General features: G+C 37.5%; 1 protein-coding gene across 9 annotated transcripts in view; it reads left to right on the top strand.

The window, feature by feature from the left end:
- Positions 1–13,168, top strand: part of EFR3A (EFR3 homolog A) — an 85,620-nt gene that overhangs the window by 58,076 nt on the left and 14,376 nt on the right. For all 9 annotated transcript variants that reach the window (XM_065054424.1, XM_065054420.1, XM_065054423.1 and 6 more), the window contains 8 exons: positions 2,210–2,321; positions 4,159–4,210; positions 5,770–5,942; positions 6,385–6,460; positions 9,223–9,384; positions 10,584–10,715; positions 11,226–11,293; positions 12,460–12,587. In XM_065054424.1, coding sequence (XP_064910496.1) covers positions 2,210–2,321; positions 4,159–4,210; positions 5,770–5,942; positions 6,385–6,460; positions 9,223–9,384; positions 10,584–10,715; positions 11,226–11,293; positions 12,460–12,587 — 903 coding nt within the window. The remainder of the gene's footprint in view (positions 1–2,209; positions 2,322–4,158; positions 4,211–5,769; positions 5,943–6,384; positions 6,461–9,222; positions 9,385–10,583; positions 10,716–11,225; positions 11,294–12,459; positions 12,588–13,168) is intronic.

Genomic DNA, 13,168 nt, shown 5'->3' on the forward strand with positions numbered 1-13,168 from the left:
CAAGACCATTGAAAAATAATTAAAGAGATCCTGTGGTGGCATTGGCCAGCTATTGCAGTAGCCTGGGATGAATCCCATCAGATCCCATAGAGACTTATGTGCATCCAGCTGGAGCAGCAAGTATTGATCAAGTTCAGAGTCAGCCGGGACTTGATCATCCCCACAGTCACATCTTCCAGCACAGGACTCTGGGGATCTCAGGGCCGATCATTGGTGTTGAAGACAGAGGTGAACAAAGCATCATATGTGTTTACTTTGTCTATCCCTACTTGTGAGGTAAATGTTCTAATCAAGCAAAGGACCAATGTTATCACTGATCCTTCTTTTGCTGTTAACGTATATTAAAAAGCCATTTTTCTCGTCCTTCACAGTGCTGGCCAGTTTGAATTCTAATTGAGCTTTGGCCACACAAATTTTCTCCCTACAGTGGCAAACAGCATCTCTGTAGTCCTTAGTTGCCTGCCTTTCCTTCCATTGTCCATACACTTTTATTTTCTGCCTAAGTTCTAGAAGCAGGTCCCTGCTCAGCCAAGCAAGCCTTCTGCCTTGCTTGTTTGACTTCTGGCGCTTTAGAAACAGCCTGCTCTAGCACTCTTAATAAATGACTCTGAAAACATGACCTGCATTCATGGACCCCAGTACCTTCAAAAGCAGATTCCCAGGTGACCTTACTAACTCACTCCTTCAGCAGCTGCAATGTGCTTTCCCCATTTCCAGGGCTGAAATTTAGCTGGCAGTTTTTCTTCTATTTCCAACGATTTGAAACTCAACTCCTTTGTGGTCACTGTGACTAAGGTAGCCACCAATCACCACTTGACCCATGAGTTCTCTGTTTACAGACAACAAATGTAGGAGGGCACCTTTCCTAGCTGTCCCCTTTAGTACCTACACCAAGAAGTTGTCTTCAACGTGCTTCAGAAACTTCCTGGACCTGTTTGTGTCTGCTGTATGATATTCCCAGTTCTGGGCCCCTCAGTTCAAGAAGTAAAGGGAACTGCTGGAGAGAGTGCAGCGAAGGGCAATGAAGATGATTAAGGGAGTGGAACATCTCCTTTATAAGGAAAGGCTGAGGGAGCTGGGGCTCTTTAGCTTGGAGGAGACTGAGGGGTGACCTTATTAATGTTTACAAATGTATAAAGGGTGAATGTCACGAGGATGGAGCCAGGCTCTTCTCGGTGGCAACCAATGGTAAGACAAGGGGTAATGGGTTCAAACAGGAACACAAGAGGTTCCACTTAAATTTGAGAAGAAACTTCTTCTCAGTGAGGGTGACAGACACTGGAACAGGCTGCCCAGGGGGGTTGTGGAGTCTCCTGCTCTGCAGACATTCAAAACCTACCTGGATGCCTTCCTGTGTAATCTCACCTAGGCGTTTCTGCTCCGGCAGGGGGATTGGACTAGGTGATCTTTTGAGGTCCCTTCCAGTCCCTGACATTCTGTGATGTCTGGAAAGTTAGAATCAGCTGTGAAGACAAGGGCCATTGATTCCTTGAAGAACAATTCATCGGTGTTGTCATCCTGGCTGCATGATCAGTAGTAGACTCCCACAACAGCATCCACTTTTGTTTTGCTTTTTCTGAACTGTGCCGCTGCCAGCTCCAAGCACCGTACAATCCAGCCCCAGTCACAGGGCTCTTCCCACCCCGCGTGCCAGCACCGGAGCTGCTTGTCCCAGCAGCTTCTAAGTAACAGTCGCGTCATGCTTGTGTAGCTCTGAGATTTCTGTTTGCACACCAGTAATATTTAGTGGTGACTTAAGAACAGACAAAAGTAACAACACTCTGTTCCGTGAAAAACACTTCCTATTCCTCACTAGTTACAAATTAACAGATGCCACATATTTAACATTTAAAGGAGGATAAAATTAGGAAGTTTTAGGATACGAAGAAGAAAGTGGGTGTCATGAAAAGACTCTGTAAAGCCATTCAGCAGAGATGAACATGAGAGTATTATGCCCTAAAACAAATAATAATTTTATTCTTGGAGGTGTTTAAAAGGCATTTAGACAAGGTTCTTAGGGACGTGGTTTAGTGCTAGAGTTCAGTTATGGTTGGATTCAATGATCCTGAGGTCCTTTCCCACTGAAATGATTCTGATTCTTCATCTGTTTTGACCTTGTAAATGTGTTCCTTGTATTTATAAGGCTTTTCTTATAATGGGAAGGAACCTTTATCTCTTTCCTTCTGTGGTTTCATTCCATTTTATTTAGGATTTTTTGGAAGCAATCTGCCAGATTACCAGAGGTCAGAGATTATGATGTTCATTATGGGAAAAGTACCTGTTTTCGGGACTTCACAGTCACTGGATACCAGTCATCTTGGGTTGGTATATACTACTTTTTAAATTTCGAATTAAAAATTTAGGTTTTAGAATCCTGATACATTAAAAAGTTTTAAAAATAGATAAGAAAGGTGAAATGCAAATTCTCTGTCATTAGGAGCTATATTAAATACCATGCAGAATCAAGGCAGTTACAGTGTCAGCAATATGAAATAAATCTCCTAGGACATTACTGATCAGAAAATATCTGATTTTATTCTCTCCACATCCATACAAATGTTTCTGAAATTATCTACTTAATAGTAGTTGATTCTGTAACTTCTTGTATGTGCTTTTGTGAATGAGGGAAGTTGAATTATGACTACATTTTTTCAAATAACTGCATAATTTATATATGTGTTTTTGTTTTTTCTTCATTCTGTACAAGCTAACTTCAGGTTAAGAAATAAACTGCAGAAATTCCAGTGAATTTCTTTTGGTTTAGGTTTTGCTTGTTTGTTTAGAAATAGGAAACAGCTATAGGTGGGCACACTCCTGTAATAAATTAAAAGCTGCCATCCTCTGAAGTAATAACTTTTCCCTGTAACATGAATAATTATGTTTAAAGGCTGATTTTCCTCAATATGGGGAAGGTCACTGAAAAGGTTGCAGCTATTTCCAGGTGTGTATGGATACTTTGTACCAGGTATGTCTGATCTCCCCTGCTAGTTTAAGTAGGAAGTCACGGTCATTCTCTTGACTTAATAATTGTTCATGTAGTATTGTGTCCCTTCAATATGGGCAGTAGTGTTCCACGGACAATAGAAATCCATCTGTGCAGGCAGTTATTGCCCATTAAGAAGGAAACATGGATCCATTTGGAGTTCTGTACTTGAAATACCAGTTGTGGGTTGGCATTTGGTTTTTATATATACAATTTTCCTTTATGGGATTCTTCGTAAACATGGGACTGAGTAGTATGTTAGTATGATGTGCATATGTCATTCTGAATAAAGCAGACTTTCTGCCTGCTGATACAGTCTTGTGTTACTTGATTTACTCTGTGCTACACAAGACATTTGGATGACACTGCCACCTGGATGTAGCCAGAATTACAGCCTGTGAAGCTGGAAGTTTCCATGGTTATGTAGGGGCCATCTTGTGTGAAGAGGTTTTCTCTTTCCTTACACTATATGGTGAACAAAAGGGTTTGTACCTTTATTATTTTCTTGAAAGAGTCTCTTTGAATGGAGCAATTTATTCCAAGTGCACTTTTATCTTGCTGGAACAGCGCATATGTGACTATATACCAATGGGTATTTCAGTTCTTTTAGTACCAGCAGGTGCGAAATGCGAAGAGATGAAGAACAGGCTAAGTGGTGTTCCATGTACCTTCCTGTGATCTGAGAACTGAGGGTTCTGTCAGTTTTCTTGCTGATGTTGCAGATAACTTCTTTTCAGTCTCAAATATTAGGGGCCTGATGTAAACAAGAAGTGTCCTGGTTTCTTAAACGACTCAATCACATTTTAATTCAGAAGAAATTCTGGGTGATGCTTGTGAAAATTAAGTCAAGCATCTAGCGGTTGAGCATCTCAGATACAAAAAGAATTTTGAAAGAAACGTGAAGATTTATATCTGCTTCATATATATATAATTCGTTGTTATTTCAGTTTTATGTGCTTTGCTTTTTAAGCATTTCTATAAATGTCACTTTCAAAACCATTTTCTTATTACACCTCTGTTGGAGACATTTGCCTCTTCTTTGTGGTTCTCCAGCATCCCTTCCAAGACTGCTGTATTTGCTTGTCAAAAACACTGTTGTTACAATGATGTTTGGAGTAGAATAATACTTTGAAGACATGCAGAGAAACTGACTTTCAACTTTTTTCCAATTGTAGAGATTTGGGAACTAGGAGGATTCAAATCATGTTACTGCGATCTTTACTTATGGTGAGCCTTCTGTGTTCAGTATATAACCACACAATGTATCACTTTATTTATAATTTTGTATGTATAAGTATAGTATTACTACTGTGTATTATGAAATTAAACCTACCATCATATTACATAGTTCATCTATGTAATACCAGTTCAAATGGGTAAAATTGTGACAGTGTTTTCCCAATGTACACTACAAGCAGCTCAAGAAATCTTCCTCCATCTCCTAGAGCACTTCAGTGAATATCAGTTGTCACTGGATCTGCAGATCCAAAAGGACATCAAAGAGTATGTTGAGTTGACTAGTTCTGCTGGCAATGCTGCCATCATCAAAGTGAAATCACTTTTGTCTCTTAGACCAGAAAAACTGTAATTAGTAGAACAGATAATATTTTTGAAACCATAGGAATGGAGGCCTACCGCCCAGCCCTTAGAGCCTCAGGCACCGTCGTTCTTGCCATTCTCGTTATTCCCAAGTTTCTGGTAAGGTATAAATAAATATTTTATCACAAATACATTTGTCAACTGTAAACATTCCGAGAGTTTTTTCTGGAAGTGCATCCTCATGGTAAGAATCAGAGGTAGGTAGTAAAGGAGGCTCTTGCCTGTAGAATCCTGGCCTGTTTTGTTGCACAAGCTGAAAACTGTTCAGTGACTGAAGCACGGGCAATAGCATAAAGAATGATTTCATGACTAAAGCAGTAGAATGCCTTCCTGGAAAATTAGTTTCTATCCTGCTTTGATATGAAATTTGTATGTGGTGTCAGGCAAATCAGTTAAACCGTTCCTTGCTAGTCAGAATGTAAAATCCTAGTTTCTGGCTTGCGGAAGAGCTGAGCATTCACAGTTGCGATTTAAGGACAGCAAACATCTTAGAAAGGACCTCAGGGGTTCATTTTGCACATTGTCTTTGTTAAATATAGACTCAGCTATGCCTGAACTGTTCATTTTTCCATCTCAAAACTTCTTCATTGAAGTCGGTAAGAAGTGTAATTATTTGGGGCACTGCATAACCTATAAGTATGCTTTAAGGGATTTCAATTGTGCATGTGGAAGGAATTTAACATTCTTGACACTTATTTTTGGTTTGGATCCTCTTTTAGAATAGAAGTAAAATCCCATCATGGCACAAAGATGTGAAAGTGAATGTTTTGATGCTTAACGAATTACTCAGACATTGATAAATATTGTGGAAGAAATGTGGGAAGGAATTTGTGTTCAGAGCAAAGCTTTTGCTGTGGTGTATAGAGTGTGGTCTGCACACGTAATAATGAACTAGAAACTGCTGAACCCTGCCTGTTCTGTGTACTGAACTGAGCACTGTACATCATGTGTTCTTTACAAAAAATAATAGTACAAAAGAACAATTCCTGAAATTAAAAAGTCTCTGTTGGAATCGTTGCCATCTTCATTTTATGCCCTGCAACTTTTCATGGCCATTTTTCTAAAAAACTTGAATTTTAATCCACTTTTCGGATGCCAAATCGTGCCCACTAAAAATCGAGCGACATCTGCAAGTCATTCTTAAAATGCCATAATGACACACTAATTTTACTTCCAATGATGAACAGGTGACTTCGGGATACAAAGCAACAACGATCACGAACGCGCTTCCTCCCCCATTTCTGGACCCGCTGTTGTCTCCTTCCCTCATGGAAGACTCGGAGCTCCGGCAGCTGGTGTTGGAAATCCTGCATAATCTGATTGATCGGCACGACAACAGAGCAAAGCTCCGAGGGATACGGTAATTCTCTTTGTTTGCTTTGGCCTACTTTAAATTCTAGCTTAGTACCTGAATGATGAGTACTGTTGATTTTTAAATATTTTCCTAATATGAAATGTTGATGTGCTTTTCTAATAAAGGCACAGTGCTCAGTGTGATTTTTCGATGGCAAGAGTTTTACAGGTAAACCTCAATGCATGATACCTTAAATAACCATGCCAAATATCTGCTAGTTTAACTGTGGAAGCCACATTATGGTATTTTATATAGAGAAAAAAATATGTAGCTGTCATAATTCTGCTTATGGTTCTTCCTCTTCGACTGAAATTTGAATATCATTGTTAAACATGCATATAATTAAAATGGAAATTGCTTCAGGATTCGTTTGAATAGTTCATATATTTCATATCCTCTTCCTTTTAAACTTCTTTTTGCTGAAATGACATTTTTGTTTGCTTTGTAGAATAATACCAGATGTTTCCGATCTAAAGATAAAACGAGACAAAATTTCAAGGCAAGACGTGAGCTTCATGAAAAAGGTAATAGATTGAAAGAGCTAACTTTCTATTTAGAGAGAAGATAAAGTAACTGAACCAGTTGCTTTGTTTCTCTTCTACAACTGTGTTTTTGCAACAAGCTGTAAAGATCACCATCAAATGACTTGATTTCAGGTAACATTGACTTCAGTGCTCTAGATATTCAAGAGGTGGCTCCATGGGATAAAATTTTCATTTATATCTTCAGGGAAAACCCCCATGATTCTGAAAAGATCTACCTATAGTTAGATGCCTATGCAGCATTTCATTTATGCTCAGTAGTAGTTTTGCAATTGTGTGGCTTTTCTGTTGTTATATTTTCAGGTAATCTTTTATTTATAAAGTCTTAGTACAGGAAATTGTGTCTTATGTGTTAAGTAAAGATGCCAGGGGAAGTTAACTTTGAAGAAAAAATGAACCTTCTTAAAAGGTTGGTTTTACAGGACATTGTGTTCTTTGGCTTCTGAGTATGTTTGGTTCTAAAGAAAATGAGGTATCTTTTTTTAGATAATGCTTAACACAGAATCACAGAATGTCAGGGATTGGAAGGGACCTCAAAAGATCATCCAGTCCAATCCCCCTGCCAGAGCAGGAACACTTATGTTGAGTGAAATTAATTCTTTATAATAAAGACCTTATTTTCCATGTGGAAAAAATGCACATAGTTATTAGTGTGTTCTGTTATTTCTGAGTATAGTTAAACTGTGTAAGTATGTTTGTAAAAAAAAAAAAATGAGTGAGGTCAGCTCAAGCAGGCTTTAGCACATTTACCACTGTTATCTGCCTGAAAAAATACATTCATTTCTCGCAGCTGTTCCATGCTGGGTTTTTTTAGCTGTGAAATAAAAAATGTGTGTCTTCAGAGCGTTGACTTCAGTTAATATTCTAATTATAAAAATCAGAAGAATTGCAGTTTAACTTGTCCAGAGGCAAAAATACTACATATACTATACTATGCAAAATAGAGTTGTGCAAGTTTCAAGTAACATTGCAAGATGGATGTCCTTGCTAAGTTGGTACAGCTTCTATTCCTTGCCATACCTGTTTTGGTTAATACTGGAATAACACAAATGTAAAGAATGCTCCAACTTTGGCAATTATTAGTAATGTATCTTTGTAAAAACTGAATTAAATTTTAATTAATCAATTTAATATCCAAACTACTTTAAATCTTAGGTGAGGTGTATTTACTGATTTTGCTAGATTAACATTTTTATTGTCAAACTAAATATTTGAATTGTTAACACCGTCCTCTGAAAAAGAGAGCAGGAGAGGAAAAGAGACTCTTCTCAGGTCCAGAAGAGATTTATAGACTCTTCTAAAAAAGTGTATTAACTCTGTGTAATGAAGTCATTCAATAATTATCTATGTGATACTGTTTCAGGTGCATATCATAAACCTAATGTTACTCACCTAGAGCAGATGTGTATGTTGGCAGCCTGGTCCTTATGGATTCCTCCTGTTGTCAAAGGAGAGGGGGGAAGCACCTCCACAAGTTCATTAAGATCTGAATGACCATCTCTGCTTGGTTGACGTTAGATGGGGATCCTAAGGCAATTGTGTATCATACTTACGAATTTCAGTACCTAAAATTAGATTAAATTAAAGCATGGACACAAGACTCTCTTCATCTTAGTCCACCTTCTCAAAGCCAGGAGGTTTATTTCTGTCAATTCTTTACAAGGAAATGAACTTGTGTTTCGCAGTCTTCTAGAAAGATACATGTCAAGAAGATCCACCTAATAATTTATTTTCATATCTAGGTGCAATTCTTTATCAGTCGGATGAATAATTTCATTACTTTTATTTTCCAAATACAGTTTCTTTAAACAACTAACCTTTACTGCTCTTCTTCCATAGAAACTTCTATGCTTTGCTAATAGCTCTGTACCTATCTTTTCTAAATATATATTTGAACAACTATGATTTTAGAAGTAATAAGAAGACCTTATAAGGTCTAATAAGGAGCAGCACCTTCATTATTTCTTAAGTGAATACATCCTGCTTGAAAAACAGATGTTAAAAATGAGATTTCTTTCTCCTTTTAAAGCTGAACTAATACTTCCAGAGATAGAGCATCAGTCCTTTATATCTTGAAAATTAACTGTGTCAACTGATACAGACCTGTATCCTCTGCAGATTAAGGATGCTGGGATGCACTGAGTCATGTGTTTCACACAAAACCTGCTTCTTAGTGTACCTTTCTATGTTTTCATTTTTTTGTGTTGAAATAATAGATTTTTTCCTCAATTTGCTTTTTAAGAAGACTTGCTTAACAAACACATTTGATGTCGTCTTAAGCAGAACCCTTGACACTCCTTAGTTACTTACTTTAACAATCTTGAGAATGTTTCAGGATCTACTTTTTACTCTCTCCTTTTCATAAATGGACAATTTTCTTTCTGAGAATTTCAATAGCAAATAGATGCCAGCGTCTGACACATGGTGCAGTTTTTATGTGCAGTTCTCTGTATCATCTTCCTCCCCATCTGTGCCTTTCTACGTAAAATGGAACAGTACTATATTTACACAGAAGTTCCTATTAAAGTAGTTCACTAGTGGTCTTCTTGATTAACTGTGGACTTGTTTGTGTATGTATGTGTATACATACATATAATTTTTTTTTAATTCTCTGTCTAAAATGATCTAACATCAAAGTTGACTCTGTCTGGAGTAGGGAGTTAGACTAGAGAACCTTTAAATATCCTTTCTGACCTAAATTATTCTGTGGTTCTGATACTTGTTTTACCTCTTGTCTTTTATAGCATGGTCAGCAGTTGTACAGACACATCTACTTGGGCTGTAAAGAAGAAGACAATGTCCAAAAAAACTTTGAACTGCTGTTCACATCTCTGGCTCTGATCACAATTGAATTAGCCAATGAAGAAGTGGTTATTGACCTCATTCGATTAGCTATTGCTTTGCAGGTATGAGTGAATTGGTGTTGAGTTCATTGACTGACAATTTATATCTGTTACTGGAGATGAGGGTAACTTTTTTTGTTTCCATATCGATCTTAAAATGGGAAATTGCACCATTCAGTCCTAATTTGATTGGTCCATTAAGGAGTGCACTTTATACATAACATTTATTAATAAGGAAGCTTCAGCTAATCAAATTTGTTACAAACTTCTACAGCATGTTCACTTCAGGAAACAGGCAGATGTGGAAATTTGTTGAAACACTCCCTAGAATCACTGATATATTCATTATCAGATTGACAGGGTAATTTTATAACCTGTAATCTTGCTTTAGTGTTCCATATAAAATATATGGACTGTCCTCACCTTGAGAGAAAGCCTTTGGTTAATTGATTGGTTGGAAATATTTTTTGAAGTCAGCTAATTAATCTTATCTTAGCGTAAAATTCTATCAGTGTGTTGCCAAGCTTTATTCCTTAACATTTCCTTTACAGGATCAAAGATCATTCATACTTATATACAGTCCTCAGTGAAACTGTGTAACTTAGTAGGTTTATCTGTGTTGAAATTTAATCATTCAAAAAACCAGTGCTCGCATGGGCCATGGAAATTTGATGCTATTGCATCCTGTATTCCCAGTTCTCTCTCTGTCATTAGCCTGATAGGGAATAACCCTAACGTGAAACCTCTGAAATGCACTATCTTAATTTTAAAATATGTCACTGAACCAAATCCTTACTTGATAAAAATGTCATGATTCTTTTTATTAGAACAAAAATAATACAATCTAAATAAACATAGAAATGTGAATAAGCATTAAATAATTCCCTTTATGGTACTGTATCTGTGATTCACAAGAGTGATTTTTTATTATTAAAATACTTTCTTCATAAAATAAAGTTGTGATGAGCAGGTGGTAAGGAGAAGAGACTGCCAGTCATTAACCTGTACTCTTTCTGAGAAACAGAAGTTTGAGTTCAATGGATTTATTTATCTTTGTAGGGGTTGAATCCTCCAAGCTCTCTAACTTCAGATCAATATATACCTGACTGAGGGGTGAGCTAAAAGACTGAGATTTTAAAATGCTAAGTAATACCAGATACTTGTCATATGTCAGCTAGTGTTGCTAATAATAATTTTGACTTCCATATATTTGGAACAGCCTCTTAACTCTTGAGATTATAATGCTGTCCTTTGTATTTCAGGACCTTGCCATCATCAACGAGGATAATCTGCCCATGTTTAATCGTTGTGGTGTCATGGCATTGGTTGCAGCATATCTGAACTTTCTGAGTCAGATGATTGCAGTTCCTGCCTTTTGTCAGCATGTCAGCAAGGTAACATGTGATTAAGTTGTTTAAGTCCTTTAGAACAACACACATTCGACTGTAAAATGGGTAAATAACTTCTGTCAAATAATAACTTGTGGTATTGGTTTCCTGTCTTTGTGTCCACCCACATTGCTCTTTGTCTTCAATCTCTGATGGCATTACTTGCTGACTCCTAAAATTATACACAGAACGTTCATCTCTCAAGGCATAGCATTTTTATTTTGTTTATAGTAACATGTATAATGGGCTAAATCCCCATCTGGTAGAAGACTTTACAACCTCACCGGACTTAGTGAAACAGTACTGACATGCACGAGCCCATGAGAACCAGATTTTTAGTCTTAAAGGGTGAGTGCCACGATCTCTTTCTGTGGTTAAAAGAAATTCTAAGGGCGTCGTTTGTGCTGAGGTAGCAGTTAGTGATACAGAATCTGATACAGTAGAACCTCTTTAAGCAACTTGGTCATTGGAGAAAATAACTATGGAACTACTCCATTTGTCTTGGTTGTTTTTCAGGTGATTGAAACTCGAAGTTTGGAAGCATCTTATTTTCTGCCAGAAACAATTTTCAAAGACAAATGCAAGTAAGTAGGTGTAGAATGTGACTTAATGAACAGTGAAGTACTTATTTTACTATTAAAAATCACATTGAAATATGTTGCATATGGGAAAAATCATTCAGCCTTTAATAGTGTACTGGATAGGCAGAACACCACAAAGCTTTGTGTATATGCAAAAAGTCTGTTTTTCAGACTTTTTTTATTGTAATCCAAGGGACTCACATCTGCACAATACGATGCTTCATATTAAGTGTTACCACAGCAAAATGCATTTCCACTGAATCACAGAGTGGGTGAGGCTGGAAGGAACCTCTGGAGTCCACCTGGTACAACCACCCTGCTCAAGCTGGGTCACGTAGAGCAAGGCTGTCCAGGACCATGTCCAGATGGCTTTGGAATATCTGCAGGGATGGAGACTCCAGAACCAACCTTGGCAGCCTGTGTCAGTGCTCGGTCACCCTCACAGTACAAAAGTGTTTCCTGATGTTCAGACAGAACCTCCTGTGTTTCAGTTTGCACCCATTGCTTCTGGTTCTGTCACTGGGCACCACTGACAAGGGACTGGGTCTGTTGTCTTTCTACCCTCCCTCCCTTAAGGTAGTTGTACACATTGATAATATCTCCCTTCTTTTCTCCGTTTTGAAGCATCCCAGCTCTCTGTGTCTTTCTTCGTTCAAGACATGTTCCAGTCCCTTAATCCACCCTAGTGGCGCTTTGTTGCACTCTTGACCATAAGTCCACGTCTCTCCTGTCCTGGGTAGTCCAGCACTTGTCTTAATACTCCAGGTGTGGTCCTACTAGTGCTGAGTAGAGGGGAAGGATCTCCTTCCTCCACCTGCTGGTCAGGACGCCACTAGCCTTCTTGCCATGAGGGCACACTGCTGGCAAATGGCAAATACTTTGCAGTTTTTTCCATGTAACAGAGACCATATCTCTCAAGATGTAGCAAAACAGGTGAGAAACATATTTCAGATAACCAAGAAGTGTTAATGTCATTTAAAATATTGCAGAGGTACTCAATGAACTCATTTTGGGGTGTTTATCCATTCCTGAAAAAAACTAAGCGAGTTTTATTTAATCGAATCATTACCATTGACCTTTTTTGGTTGCTTGCAGACATTGGGAAAATATTTTACTTAATGAGCAAATTTCTACTGGTAGATAGTAACTTCAAATATGTATTTTGACAGTCTTCCAAAATCCTTAGAGAAGCATGAAAAAAATTTGTTTTTCCTGACAAACAAGATTGCAGAATCATTAGGAGGCAGTGGATACAGTGTGGAAAGATTGTCAGTTCCATATGTACCCCAGGTAACAGGTAAGTGATGATTAGTTGCAAAACTACTAAAAACTAGTTATTAAGAAAGCCTTTTTAATGTGTTGTGTACCAATGAAATGCAGTGTTAGTACTTGGCAACAAAATTTAATCATAATATAATTTTGTTTGCTCAATATGGTTTTTAGGGTTTGGTTTTATTTTTGTATTAGCTGCAGTATTATTGCTAAGAAGTTTCAACTTTGTGTCCTTTCCAGATTTATTTTTTCACTTAAATTAGGGAGGTGAGGCAGAAAAATCTCGAACCCACTTTGAGTCTTTTTCATTAAGTCTTTGCTTTCAAAAAAAATACCTAAGAAGGCAGTAGTGATTATTAGTGTTTTTCTCTATTAATTTGAGTTAGCAGGTGAGGAAGGATTCTACAAGTCAGCGTACTTTATCCTTTTTAGATATTCACTGGATGAAATATATCCTGTTGCCCCATGGCCTTGTGCTGAGTTTTGTTATTTGCCTTAGTCAAATTCTCCATGAGCAGATGTTAATTTAATGAAGAATGTTATCTTTTCAGTAATTAGCTACCTATGCTAGCTCAGTGTAAAGTAACACAATGAACATATTCTTGA

The sequence above is a fragment of the Columba livia genome, chromosome 2, assembly GCF_036013475.1.
Source record: "Columba livia isolate bColLiv1 breed racing homer chromosome 2, bColLiv1.pat.W.v2, whole genome shotgun sequence".
NCBI lineage: Eukaryota > Metazoa > Chordata > Aves > Columbiformes > Columbidae > Columba > Columba livia.